The sequence below is a fragment of the Haplochromis burtoni genome, unplaced genomic scaffold (genome assembly GCF_018398535.1).
Source record: "Haplochromis burtoni strain Fernald_Lab_line unplaced genomic scaffold, NCSU_Asbu1 Contig_8, whole genome shotgun sequence".
Classification (NCBI taxonomy): domain Eukaryota; kingdom Metazoa; phylum Chordata; class Actinopteri; order Cichliformes; family Cichlidae; genus Haplochromis; species Haplochromis burtoni.
The window spans coordinates 1,639,456-1,654,496 of NW_024582369.1; the positions used below are offsets into that span (position 1 = coordinate 1,639,456).

The 15,041-nt window shown below is 41.5% G+C and overlaps 1 protein-coding gene across 7 annotated transcripts in view; it reads right to left on the reverse strand.

Annotated features, from left to right (window-relative positions):
* nhsl1b (NHS-like 1b) overlaps positions 1 to 15,041 on the reverse strand; it is a 99,742-nt gene that overhangs the window by 38,379 nt on the left and 46,322 nt on the right. Inside the window, exon 1 of one of the 7 annotated variants that reach the window (XM_005914511.3) lies at positions 2,846 to 10,006. The exons of 5 other annotated variants lie outside the window; for them this stretch is intronic. In XM_005914511.3, coding sequence (XP_005914573.1) covers positions 2,846 to 3,158 — 313 coding nt within the window. In that variant the 5' untranslated portion in view covers positions 3,159 to 10,006. Of the gene's footprint in view, positions 1 to 2,845; positions 10,007 to 15,041 lie in introns of those variants that run through there. One more of the 7 variants, XM_005914515.3, reaches the window with a different exon arrangement.

Below are 15,041 nucleotides of genomic sequence, written 5' to 3' on the forward strand. Positions count from 1 at the left end.
ACAAGACCACATTGGGGCGTAAGACTAAAGTAGTGATTCCTACTCAAGAGTACAAGAAATCCAGAAGGTGCTTTTAAACAATCTTCTTTTAATAAGATTTATTATAAATCCCAATTCGTTTGTTATTCAAGTATATTTAGTTCATTTCATTACCTACAGGCGTGGAAAAAACTACCAGTAGGATTAATACTGGATAGACTAAGTAGTGACCTAAAGGTATAAATAAAAAGTTTTAAGTGAGGTGCTAGAAGTACCTAACACTACAGGTTAACATTAGGGTGAGCAAAATAATGGTATTAAACAGGTGATAGTGACACATAATTAATGGATAGGTGAAATCTGATGAGCTTTCCTGTACCCTTAATGATAAGTTTTTGACAACTCAGTGTATATTAATAAACATGTGGTTTGACAACCATGTGAACAGTTTACTGTTTTTTCCACGGGTAGCTGTATAGGCAGAGACAACCACCATCAGGAAGTTTGTTCTACAAGCTGGCCTGAAACATGACAGAAGCTGCTTATTTTAGGGGAAAAAGCTTAAAGGGTTACTCTTAGCAGGCTTTCAAGGGGTCGAGAGTTAAAGAAAGATTAATGGTTGAAGCAGGAAGATAATAGTAATGAGCATTTGAAACACTTAAACATGTAGATTTTTAGAAATTGCAAGCTGAGATTCGTCTTCACACCCAGGAGTTTTTGAGGTTCAGTTAAAGTTTAGGAACTAATTAGGTGCATTTTGGGTAGTTTTAGAAAATTGGGGGAGAATAATGACAAGAAGAGAAACACTCTTTTGCTTTTGTCTTTTGGTTCACTGAGCACAGAGAGCAGTGAAGGTGGGGGGTGGGCTGTTTCTCATCTCAACTCCTTGATGTTTTGATTCAGATGTGTCTCCAAACTCACGGGTTTCATCTTCGTCTAAAAGATGGGAAATGCGTGTGAACGTACCACATAAAGGAAGACGAGGATAAAGAGCTGAGGCTGAACCCAACCCTCCAGTTCCCACTGCCAAAAAGATATTTAACCTAACTGATTCTCAGCAGAGCTTCCCCTATAAACGCAGTCAATCCATTTCATTTGGCCTCATTCAGTTACTCTACAAGCATGGTTTCCCTCAGGTGCTCTTCCCTCGGGAGCCATTGGCAGTGACTGGTCGATAGTTGAATCTGACTTCCCACCAAGGGATTATGGGGCGTCCGGTTGAACACCTGCTCCACTTCTGAACTGATAAAAATTAAAAAATAAATAAAGGGAGGGTTGGAGGAGAAGCCTTATAAAACATATGCAGGGAAAAAATGCTGGAATCACCCTTTGATTGCCATATACACAAAAAATGTCATATTTATAAAAAAGAACTGGAGAATCATATGTTAACAAAGGAAACAATAAAAAAAATATACCAGAACAACAACACAGCACACAGGGACAAAGACACAAACACACACACAAAAGGCATATTAGCCAAGTTCCAATTTGTGAGTAAGAGGGTTATCCGTTCAGCCGTGCATAAACACAGACGGGCAGGCTGATTCAACCTACAGAGCCCGGACAATACTGTACCGACGGCAGCAACATCTTGAGCTGTCACGGCGTGTTAGTCAAAGCAGGCGTGAGGAAGGGCCACAGTCCTGTGGAAGCATATTGTTATGCACACATATTGGAATAAATGGTTTAGTTTTAGCTGTGCATACATGGAGAAAAACGAGTAATTGGAAGACCAGTGGATGGACAGAAAGACTCAAAATGGGCCAATAAAAACAATAAAAGTTATCAAAGTTGGATTCTCAGGAAGTCTCTGCCTTGCCTACTTCCCTAATGGCCTCTTCTGTTTTATATTCATAGATCCATTAGATGCCACTGAGCTGCAGTTTAGGAAATGTGGACACAGGTCAGTCTTTTTGTTATCTTTTAACACTCTTTCCTGCCGCCCTGATGGCTCCTTTATGTAGTTCTGAGGTGAAAGTGGGTCACCTTCATAACCCCGTCAGTTTCACTTCCATCACCCCCTCATACTGTCAGCTCTCTTACATTTCCCTGAAGGCCTAGCCCATCACCTCCAGCTGCTAGCTATTATGTCTTGTTCCCAGGGGTGGCCACCCAGAGGAGCATCTTCAGTTATGTCTGTCCCAAATGACAGTGAAGCATAGTCTAGATGCAACCATGCACATGGGACCAAATGATCCATGCAAATATATGTGTGAATGAGTAAGTACAGGCTCAAACTCATGCCCAAGGTTAGTAGGAAAGTCTTAAAGTATGCACACAAGCAACTAGAGATAACTCAAAGCATTTTACTTCCTGGAGAACCTGTCTCATACATGAAAGGTCAAAGGTCTTTTAGGTCACAAACACACAGAGATGCACATGCAAAACCAGATGGCACAGATCTCTCTGATACAGCAGGATGGAAATACCCTAACAAGACGCGACAAAGCCTGGCTTTGTGGAAAAAGCTTCTATTGCATCTGCTGTGATCCTGGCACTGTTACATACAGCGTATCATTATCTCCTAAAAACACTTCAGGTGACTTAATCTCTGAAGCAGGACCCTGTTCTGCAGCCAAGTCAAACACCACAATTATTGTAGTAGCACAGCATTGTTGTGGTGCCAGCAACTACTACCTGGACACTGTAATCACAGTGGATTTCAATTTAAGACTCATATCATCTTGGAAATACACCCAAATATCTTTTAGATAATTAAAAATATCTATTTAGTATTTGTTTAGAAACTACAAAATGAACAGCTTTCTAGTACAAACCAACAGTCATTTGTTGTTTTTGTTTTTTCTTTTCTCTAAAAAAACAAAACAAAACAAAAAAACTGCAGACTCTCTTTAATCTGTACCTTTGCCATCAGAGGAGGGATGCTTTTTCCCTGGCGAGCCCTTAGCCACAGATCCAAGCAGCGGTTTTGGTGTCCAGAGCGAGTCCTGTTTCTGGTGGACTTTTGACACAGAGAGCAGACGTTTGTGCAGGCAGCCCTCTGGCCTGGCGGGCCTGGGGCTGGGGACGGCCGAATGCTGGAGGCTGTTCCCCATCTTGCTGGTGGGCTGGAAGGAGCACAGAGTTCGTTTCTGGCCAGGGGAGTCCTCATAGCAGCCCCTGTGCAAGCAGTTGACCACCGGCTCCGAGGAGAGGCAGTGCACGTATGTGATCATCCCCTGCTAAGACCTAAAACCCACCACCACCTGCCCTCCCCTGCTCTATCCAGGACCCAAACCCCCCCCAACTACTCTTCCTTCGTCTTACACAACCCTCCTTCTCTGAAGCCTCCACTTGTAGTGTTGGGATGGACGGGTGAAGGGTGTATGTGTGTGGAGCCCCCACCTTCAATTCCAAACTCTCAATAGGCCCCCTCCTCTCTTTCTGGAAAGACAGGATGGACGTTTTTGGATCCCACAAGGGAGCCAGTGCTCCCTCTGTCTCCTCCTACTGTTTTTGTCTTTCCTCTCTTTCTCTCAGGGGATCCTATTGACTTACATTGATTTGCCTGACAAAGAAAGCTGCGCTCCGTGTTCGATTACAAGATTTATCTCCAAAACAAATATTTCACAGAAGCATTGCAGAATAAAACTATTGAAAAACATGACTGTTGGTTGGCTGTCTTGAAGAAATGCTGGCAACTTTAAAAAAAACAAAACAATTCTGACCCTAAAATAAGACCACAATAACATTTCTAAATAATCCAAAGACGCAAAAACTAAGGTTTCGAAACTGAAAATGTCTGTGGTTAAAGCGTGTTTTCTTCTACAATATGTGTCCTTTGCAGAAACCCAGAAGCATCACCACAAATTGTGCAAAAAAATCCGCCAATTGTCAAGAAATATTTGAGGTCCAAAGACTAGAAAAAAAATCAGTCCATCCAAAAGGGTATTCAGCCACGCTTTCAGCATCGAAGAGCATCCTCCTTCTTTCTTCGATCTACAGGAGATAGAGCATCAGGACTGTCCAGTGGCGTCCACACGGTATGTCCTCTGGACTCCTCCTCCTCCCTCCTCTTTCCTCGGCATTGCTGTTCTAATCTGTAAACCCAGATTATCCAGCCTCCAGGCCTCTGATTGTGACAGACACAAACCACAGATGGACACCAGGTTGCAGATAATAAAGTACATCACCTCAACTTCACAAATGTGTGGAAGTTCAGGAAGACCTGACGTGCTGGCGTGTCAGTAGGTTAAACTCGGATGACGCAAACTCAGACGTAAGACGCATGCATGTAGGCCACTTAAACTGCTGCCTCAGATTTAGCCCCACATGACTGCCGTTACTAAGCAGATATTCACCTGAAACCATCATAAAGCATGCACACACGAGGAAGGCGACAACTGGTAAATGCAAAAGGATTTAAACTCAAGAGGAAGCTACAGATGACCACAGGTTGGGGATTTTTAGATAGCGGTGAAAAACAGTTCACTGTAAAGACGGCAGCGACAAGATTAAAAGATAAAAAACAAAGAAACAGATCGCAGATTAATAAACACGGCGAGCCACTTGCCTGCCAGGTGAGGGTGTGTATAATCTTTAATCTGCTTGGCTGTGAGTGTGAGGTAGGTTAAAATTATTTGAGACGCTCAGATTAATTAACAGGAAGATGGAGTGACACTGAACTGAAGTGTGGGTAATAAACAAGTGTAACAAAAGTGAATGAGAGCTCAAACACAATCTGGGCTCGTAAACTGAATAAAAATGGGGTTAAATGGAAAAGAGTAAGGCAAATAAAAAGAGAGAAATTCATTGATAGCACCAAAGGTAAATGCCTCCCTCTGGTGGTGGTTTACACCTGTGCTGCACAACACATCTAAGCTATAATCATCAAAACTATTAAACCTTTTTTTTTTCGGAAAAAAACCAAACAAACTCTGTGGTTGAAGCCTCTCCCTCTGCGAGAACCTGCTGAACATATTTGTGGTTTGAAGACTTGAATCTCAGAAATTGGATTAGACACCTTTTACTATTTTCACGTTTTTAATAGATAACCTGAAAAATAACGTGCAGACTGATTCATGAGAGTTCTGTCAGTGCACAAATCTTATGCAACTTTGGTGGAACTGTAGCTATGATCCTGCCAAAGCCACAGCAGATAGCTAGAGGCTAGAACAGCCATTACTGATGGTTATCATTTCCAGCGCATGGTGAGGCAGCCAACACGCAAGCTGATTACAAAAACCAAAACCACTGTGAACACACACACACACACACACACACACAACATAATGAACAAACCACAGAATGCGTGCGTGCAGCCACAAAGCCGCTCGTATTAAAACAGTTTGTAGACACACGTAGCCCAATGGGCAAGCCAAAAGATTCTGGCTGCACTTAAACTGCACTTAACGCCGTTGTTGCCCTGAATCCATACATGCATGGACACAGAGTGTTTCACCCGGCCCATTGAGAGAACAACATCAGGGGGTGTGAAGTCATGCAGGCCAACACAAGCAACACAGTGAATGGGACCTTCATCACAACAGGGGATGTTTCAGTTGTGACAAAGAATCATTACAACCCTTTTACAAACAGGTACAGCACATGTATGTGCGTGAGAAGAGATGTTTGCGAATATATGTGTGTAGTTGATGGCTGCGTATTGCCTGGCATGCATTGCGGTGAGTGTGTCACATTCCACTGATTATTAGCGTGTGTGTGTGTGTGTGTGTGCGTGTGTGTGTGTGCGTGTGCATGCGCACCTAGTTAGTGAACAATGTAAAAGCCACACGGGAAGGGTTTGTGTGTAATAATAGATAAATTACACAAGTGTGTATGTACACTAACTTTTGCACATAGATTCTATGTGTGTGTTTGTAGCCTCGGGGGGGGGGGGTTTGGACAAGAGGAAGGCTTTGGGAAGGGGACAATAGTAGCCATGGAGACGCAAAAGGTCTGAATGGAGTGAGAGGAAGAGGAGCACCTGCATGCTGAGTTAGTCTTCTGTCTGGGGAAGTCATCCACTTGCGGGTGAAGTTTGAAAAGACAATGACCGACTCCCTGCGGACAACAAAACACTTCCAGCATTGTCCCAAGAAGAAGAAAAAACAACTTCCCATTAACACTCGCTTGCTAAGAAAGTTTTTTTTGCATTACTATTGTCTCAAACTAGAAAAAAGACACAATAAGACCCCGTTACTGAGTCCTACATTTTTCCAAACCTCTAAACTTTGCCCCCAAAAAGCTATTGTTTTGAAAACTCTTTTCAGAAGACAGAAAGCTCACTGGGTTCCTGGCAGATCCCATTCACAGGCCACTGGAACTTAACGCTCTATTGTTTACGTATCAAGCCCAAGATCTCTTCTGCTACGACTTGTTTACAGAGGTCAACATCCCATTGTGAACTTCCTCTCAAACTCCCATGCTCATTTACATATTAAAATGATTGATTTACGACCAAGTCATGTATCGATCACTGACAAAACCTGCAATAAGCCATCTACCCACGAGGCCATTGATCTCCAAGCTACATCTGTTTTCTTTTTAACTAAAAAAATTCTAGCTAAAGTCTAGCAGGCAGCACGAGTGGTCTGACTACATTTTCTTAAAGTGTGACTCAACAAACAGCTAGACGTTGGTTTTAGATAACATTTAAAATCTGACTTTGCATTGTAGCTCTTGACACATGATCCTTTTCTATCTACTTAGATTAAAATGCAGATGGGAACAAGCAGAAATATCTTCATGGTTACAACATGTTGTCGTTTTTCACATTAGGTTAAGTGCTATGTCACCAAACTGGCTTTAAAAAAGGTAGGTCAGATATCCTAAAGTCTTTCACAAGCCATGTTTTACAAGCCAACTAACCCTCAAGGAATACAGACAAACTGTTGCCTACATGTTAACACCTCTCTCCTGGCTGCCTCTTTTTTCCCTTCACCTGCCACACTGAGTGTGAGAACATCCATCAACACTCCTAACCAGAAGGCCAGGGGACAGGTAGTGGGTCAGCCTCCGGTGAAGAGGTCACAATGTCTCAAGAAACACAGCACAGGACTGTCCTCTTACAAGTTCAAGCAAGTTCACAAGGTAGGCTGTTTAATGATTCTGGGAAATAAAGGTAGTGGACAAGAATCTGTTACTGAAAACACAAGTGCACATGACACCTTCATGTGTTTCAACATGAAAATAGTAACATACAACTACAGTGCAGGAGCTTAAATAGGTCATTACTCTATTTTTCTGCTAGAGATCATTGTTTGCTGACATGTTTGTAGTTTTTAATGGTGATAATCTACAGTAAAGCGCTTGAATGCCTTTGACATGTGGGGCATGTGGGAAACCTGGAACTCAGTTTACACAGATTCTACACCAATTTTTTTTTTTAAAAATTAAATGCCACCTTCCGCTCATCACCCATGCATGTGCCAACAGCTCAAAACCCAGACTGAAAAAAGACCACTTGCAAAATATACTTTATTTTTGAGGCTGAAAAAAATCCTCTGTGGAATTAAGAATAAAGTCATTGCAGTTTAAAAGCTGAATTTTCTGATGACTAACTTCAATGAAGTTTTGGTTAAAAGCTTGAAAGTATCTGAGTAACACTGCAGAGTCATACGGTCTATGATGACGGAATATTTGGTCGTTAAATAAGCATCATAATATGTCACAACTGCTGCCCACTATAAAAGAAAAACATATGAAGCATCTGTAATGAGTGAACTGCACACAGAGCAAAATAAACCCCAGAAAAGTCAGGATCAAAAAGTAGATATAGCCTGAGATGCCCACAACTAATGCTAGTGCTAATCAAGGCTTACATTCATCAACATGTAACTTTCTATATCCCCAACCCCCGGAAGGCTGCAGGAAACTTCCAATTTAAGTGAGAATGACATTTCCAGCTCAAACTAATCCCTGCTCATGCCACATCTACTGACTGGGGCTCAAGTGCATAAATAACTTATGCAACATACTAAAATGCACACCAAGTCACAGAGCCTAATTCTGGCCCTGCAAATGGCTTGCACTGCAACGCTAAGGTTTACTGCAGGGGTGGTGGTGGTGATTCACCCTGGCCACACAGCACAGCTGGCTGTGGAAGAACATGGACTGAAATATGTCACATCTGTCTCAGAGCTGGCAACCTCGACTGAGCGAGGGGGGGGTTAATATCATAACATTAGTGGACATTCTGTAACTGGCAGCCAATGTAGAGTAATCTACTGGTCGGATCATGGTATTTAATGTAATACTGAGTATTTGGGTCAGTTTGTCATCACTTGTGAAGCTAGAAACCCAAACTGGGAATCGTGCTTGTAGCTGATTAAAGTGAAGCAGCATCTACATGTCAATAACCTGATCCTGGTGTGACAACTTTTAAACACTCAGCAATCTGAACATTAAATATTAATCCTCCTCTTGCTGTACGGTTAGTTACTGCTGACCACAGAAAAACTGCCAATCTCGTGTATAAAAAATGGCTTCATCTAAAAAAGAAAAAAAAAAAGAAACTGAATTCCTTCTCCGGCTCAACTCCCACAACATCTGTTTCTCTCCATTTTCCAAGCCGGACTCGAATCTCACAGTGTAACTGACAACATAAATTACTGCATACAGCTGATGAACTGGGAGACTGCCACGTATAGTTGATGTGTTCACTTTATATTACCTCATTTCTGGAAGCCATTAATCTGCAGGCTACAGAAAGAGAACAAACAACCCTGGTTTAACAAGACGGATCATTTCCTCATTTCTGAAATAACAGCTGATTGGATCATTTACCAAGAAAAAACTAAAGGTTTCTTCTTTTTTTTTAAAATATATATTTAACATCTTAACTTTCTTGCTTTTGACTGAGTATCGTTCGGCACTGCAACCTAAAACTAGGTCAAATGAGACAATAAAATGTTATTCTTCATAATAAAACAGCTCATGTGTTGTCAGCATTAGCTGCATGTGATCCCTGTAACCATGACAGGTGAAATCACCACCATGATGTTCTGGAATATGACTCAAGCAGCAGGACTAAAAGTTACGGAAGGACAGGAGCGGGCAGGGAAGCGGGTTTTCCCTCTTTATCAGCAGCATTGTGTTGTCTCCCAAACAGCATTATGTGTCTATTCTTTGTAGCATAGTTTCCATGAGTGTTTAATAACAGAAAACAATGTCAAATGCAGTAAAAGACGAGCGAGTTTCCCCTTTATCTCATTTCAGCTTGTCAGCGAAGTAATAGCCAACACATGGCCCCCAACTCTGCAGGACAGCAGACCAGCAACTGCTGCTCTGCCAGCTGTTACTGTGAACAACGTGCACACTGAATACACACCGATACGTACGGGTGTAAGCAGCTCTACACATCGCTCATCGCCCCTGAAACCCACACCAAAGTTACGAGAATGCAAACAGGATCACAGCCAGCAGCGTGCAGAGACACTCTGCTTAGTCGAGAATAATACGAGTAAAATGAAAAGGAGGGGAATCAAACCGCAGTCAGGAAATAAAGTATGCTTGAATTCAAAGACCCTTAATTAATCAGAGACGGAACGAAAGAACAAAGGAAGAGATGATTAACAGGAGTGTTTCCTTCACTGAAGAAAAAAAAAGACACAAGGAAGGATATTGTGCAGAGGAGGCTGCTGTGGGAGAGATTACTTTCCAAACAGGGGAGGGATGGAGTTGAACTTTTCTTTGTCTCACAAAAGTCCCGGGGAAAACTCCACACTCACACCGAGTCAGTGCCAGAGCTTTCATGCAATGAGCGGCTACACTCACCTTTCAGACAGAACATGATTCTTCACTTATTTCCCCCAAACAAAACTGCAGTTTCCTCCTTTTTTCTTGCGGCTCACCATTTCCTCATAACCATCCTGCTTGTCCTCGTTTTCTCGTCCTCTCTCCCGGTTTCTCCACACCGCTCGCTCAAGCCGATCAAACGCAGACACACTGATCCTGACACATACACTCCACTCTCCATCTCCCTCCCCTTCTATCCCCTCTCACACATACATGCACACGCTCCGAGTGGCAGCAAGCCAACTTCTACACTGCAGGAAACTGCCTTGCGACCCCCCCCTCACTTTGCTTCCCCTCCCTCTCTCCCTACATCCCTGGATATCTCTCTACCGCACTGACACCCCCCTACCCTCAACCCCACCCCATCTCCCCGCCCATCAGAGCGAGAAGCTCAGCCTCGATCTAAAACTCTTAAATCCACTGTCACCCACAAGCCCCCTGATTGGTCACCTTCACAGATACCCAAGTACACACATATATGTATACATATGTGGCATTTAGTCAAATACATGGTTTTAAAGAATACATTTGTTGCTTGGGAGGAGGCAAAAATAAAAACAATAATATATACACACACACAAATATGCACAGTGTGAAGCTTTTACTGGATAATGATGGCAGAGAATCTGGGCAGTCAGCAGTTCAGAGTGAGACAGGGGGCCCCGGCTTGAGGCCGATCCATTGTGCGCTGATCAAATATAATCGCTTTAATCCCCACAATTCAACTGCTTGTTATCAGACGCAGTTACAAGCGTGGTGCATCACAAACTCTCCAGGCAGGCCGATCCCAATCGCCCTCAGCGTCGTGCCAGTCGCAGACAGAAATACAGGCTCACTTACAAGGTTTTGGAAATACACATGAAAATACATCTGGTTTAGGGGTGTTAAACTGATGTTTTTTTACCACCTTGTTCAGATGTGCAGCGAGAATAGCTTATGGATCTGATTCTGGGCCATTCCTCTATGACTTAAAGTGCTTTGTAAAGCTCACATGAGGTACGCTTTTCACAAAAGGAAGATTAGTGTTAGGTTTGCTGAAATGATAGTAATCAAAGACTTTGACTGTGCTTTCAAATCTAAAAAAAAAAGAGGGGAAAAGCATACTCTCTACAAACCCAGTAAATCAATATATGCAGCTAGACAACACAGTGCACATTGACAAGAGTAAAATAAAGAGTCAACATAAAGTTTGGCTTAGTCCAGACTGGATAGCAGAATGCAAAATGGCATTGATAACCAATGATGCGCTGTAATGGCTTTCTCTTCCTCTGCAAAAACACATTTGGTGTGGCAGCCTTTGATCTTAAGTGATCTGTGGTAAGTTATGTAAAACCCAGAACCCTTAGCATTCATTTATATTCCAAAGCCCACACGTACAGTACATAACAATGCGTGATGGCTAAACCCTGTTTGCTATGAATCTGCCCAGGGCTACTGGTGACTACTGAACTTTATCAGAAGAGGAATATAGCCGTCCAAAACAGAATGGCGCTGTGTTAGCTGATCCAAGAGGCAAAACCTGTAATTCAGGAGGTGATCTACCAACCTTCATCTATAGTTAGGGTTATTGTTAGACTTGGAAAGAGTGATAGCTTGGAACACAGACGCTGGTACTTTATACTGTAAAAAACAGTTAGGTTGGTTCAGGCAACTAAAGACCCAGAACTCAATAAAGACATTATTTATCTGTCTGTTAAATGTAAGAGGATGGATGGATGGATGGATGGATGGATGGAAACTTTAACTGTTAGCTTTTCATTTTACATCAAGAAAAAATACCCAAGTAGACAACCTAGAATTGGTGCACTGTAAGCTGATGCAGTTTTGAATAATATGACAGTGATATTGTATAGGTGTGTGCTCACTTCTGTTGTATACTGTATAAACAGATGTTTAGCAGACACAAAACAGACAAAGGCTTACTTCGTGTCTTTAAGATGTTATGGTTCCACTACATAATTACAGCAACGGTGATTAACCTTGCATATAATTAATGCTGATATTTATAACTATTCCCTACTTACTTGGCAGAGTGTACGCTCTGTGCAGATGTTCCAAAAGAGGATTAAAGTGGCACAATCATAATAAAACTATGACGTCCAAGCGTGATTGTTGCTTGCAGGCTATAACACATCTGTCTCGACCAGATGTGGCCAATTAGAGGCTGACTAGTGTGCAAATGTGTAAGTGTGACCTCGTGTGACGTGGAGCCTCAAGGAAAGCATGATTGACTGAAATGAGAAAGCCACAAAAACGCAGCCTTGGAAGAAAAATGCTTGAATAAATCCATCTAACCAAACAGTAAAATCTCACTTCATCAAACCTTCACCTTAATTGGCCAGAATGGCTTTAACTTTAACCTTCTCCTATAAAACCTTTGGCTTACAAGCAGCATTTTGAGGCCTGCGTAATCACCGCTCTCGCAAAGCTGAAACTGTCAAAGCAGAGATGTGGATTTCCTTCGCTTTTACACACAAACACAGTCTTGTTAAGATTAGTTTCCGAAGTCAGTGCGAGCCAATGGTCGGTACAGCAAAATTTTACAGCGTTCTTGTTTAAATGATCTACAAAAAAAAGGAATAAACTTAATTTCAAATATTTACTCAGTCTTCTTTTCTCATGTTTATGAATTATATATTTACTATTGCAATTTTGAAAAATTCAGCCCATAACATGCTCCAATTGAATCGTTTCATTAAAGATGATCTTCTTCAAGTATATTTCTGCACATGGACTACATGGCAGCACACAGTGACAACCTCCTTCTGTGGGTGCAGGATGCAAACAGTACATACAGGGAGATTTCAGCTTCTACAATGCAGACCGTCTTCAGATTAAACACCGTTTTAGGACTTGAATCACGTCAAAGGGCCCGTATCAGAAACACAGACAGCATCTTATCTAAGTGTCCAGGACATCCTCTGTCACATCCACTGCTGTGCAAGTATGCCATGTTTTAACTGCGGCACACTTTGCATTAGAGATAAGACTAAATAGCAAAGGCAGATAAAAATTAAGCAACTAAGCTTGTTTGTATTTATATATTTAGACACGCGACGAGAAGGAATCTAAAAGAAATCTGACTCTGCCATTTAAAAAAAAAAGAAGAAGAAGAAGAAGTGATTAGTAGCAAAACACAAAAATAAAACATAAATTAAAAAGAACACATGTAAGGATAAACATGAACATATTGGCTCTAAAATGACGGAAAAAAATTATTTCTGTTCGTGTTACGTCATTATAACTCACGCATTTGTCGTGAAGAGGTCTTTTTTTTTTTTTTTTTTAACCTCGCCACTGGGACAATATCAATTCATCCTATCAAACTAAACCCCGAGACCTCTATCCCCTCACAAGCTGCTAAAACCATGTTCAGCAACGTAATCACTTGTTTTTCCTCTGCTTGCCCTTTTTTCACCAGTGAATCAGGCCTTTTGTGGATTAGAGGCCACAACACAGAGGTAATAGAATACCGTACATACAATATGATTCAAAAGGGTGGGTGAAAAAAAAAAAATCAGAGATTAAGGGATTGGTGGGGGGGTGACTTAATTTGAGCTAAAGATGAACTCTTGTGTGTACTGGGATTAGGAGCATTTCAGCACACAATAAGACTGATCTGGGGTCAGCTGGCAAAGAGATACAAAGGAGGATCGGAGAGGAAGAAAAAGTTCGGACTTACCTGTGGATCATCACCGACAGCAGCACATAGGAGAAAAGAGAAAAATGATTAGAAGCAGTTTAGAAGTGTATAACACTTGTTATAGATATGCTTTTTTTAATGAATGCTTCGCGTGTTTCTATGTACAGCACTGGTGTGTTTAGCCCTGGGCTGTGGGCCACATCACCAGATTTCTGTGTCTGTCTTTTAATGAGGCCTTCCTGGTTTATACATCTCCTCTCCCTACAGCAAATTATCATCTGCTAATCTGGATTTACACAACGACTACACGGTAATGATGAGTGTGTTTCTGTGTGTGCCTGTATAAAACCCTCCAAAAAAAAAAAAGAAAGACAGTTATGCAAGAGTTTGGTCTGTGAAGCCTCTCAAAAATTTCACCAAGCATCCCACAAAGAGAAATGTGTCCTCAAATACCCTTTTCTTAAAGCCTGCCTTAATAAACACATCTTCAATAATGTGGAGCCTAATTCTGGTTCTGCCACAGCTGTGGCGTGCCAAGGTATGGTTAATATTTAGGTCACTGTGCTCCTGGTCCAAATATGTGACACAGTGACACACTGTAGATACCAAAAACTACATCACACGTAAAACTCTGCTGAAGACTAATCCCCAAATCTCCAAACTTCCATGTTAACACGGTGCAGGCACACTTGCCAAAGGAAAACATCTGGATAAACAAGAAGACATTGAGTGCACCTTCATCTGGTGGCTTGATGATCTATAAATAACAACCAATAAGGAGTACAGTTAACAACTGAGACCTAGATTCCACTGTCTGATGGGGTCCCACCAGCTGCAGGTTGGTTCCTTATTCGAAATGTTGCCTTTTATGCTTTTCTATGACAGTAAATTAAATATCTAAGTTTTGCGATGCTTCTCTGACATGGGTGCTTCCAAGTGCCCCTTATCAAAAAGGGAAAAAACCAACAAAAAAAACAAAACAAATGGTGGTAAAACAGCTCACACACAGAATAGGAAAGCTCCTGGAAAACATTTAACTATCCCTTTATAAAGTTTAATTGGCATTGTGATATTTTGTGACGTTTTGGAGATCAGGGGTCAGACTGATTTTGCAGTTGCTCCAAATCCACAGTTTGTTTTTTGCAAGATGGTGGCACTGTCTGGTACTGAGCTAATAAATCAAACAATGACATTATATGAAAAAAAAAACAAAAAAACCCCCAGATAATAAATACAGCGGTCGTATGCAGCCTAGAATTGGGACACAGCATAAGCCGTTGGATCCTTACTGGATCCTTCAGCACAGGTCAGGTGCCAGCTACAGGAGGAAATTTATTTAATGAACTGATTGTTTTTGTTTTACTTTTATTCCCTTAGAATTCTTGGTAATGACATATTTATTTACATTTGTTTAAATTAATTTGATATACAAAAGAACTGGGACCCTATCACCTGTATTTCAATTCCTAAAACAGGAAGGAATAGTTGTTACAAAATATAGCTATATGTTACATTTGCTCAAAGTTTTTTTAAGAATCTTAATAAAGTTAATAAATGTCAAATTGAGCCACACCAGGAGCACTTTTGCCATTTTCTGCCTTGTTTTTGTTTTGTTTTTTTTAACTGAAACCTGCAGGTTTTTGGTAACATGCTTTTCGGGCCACATTTCCTCTCATTT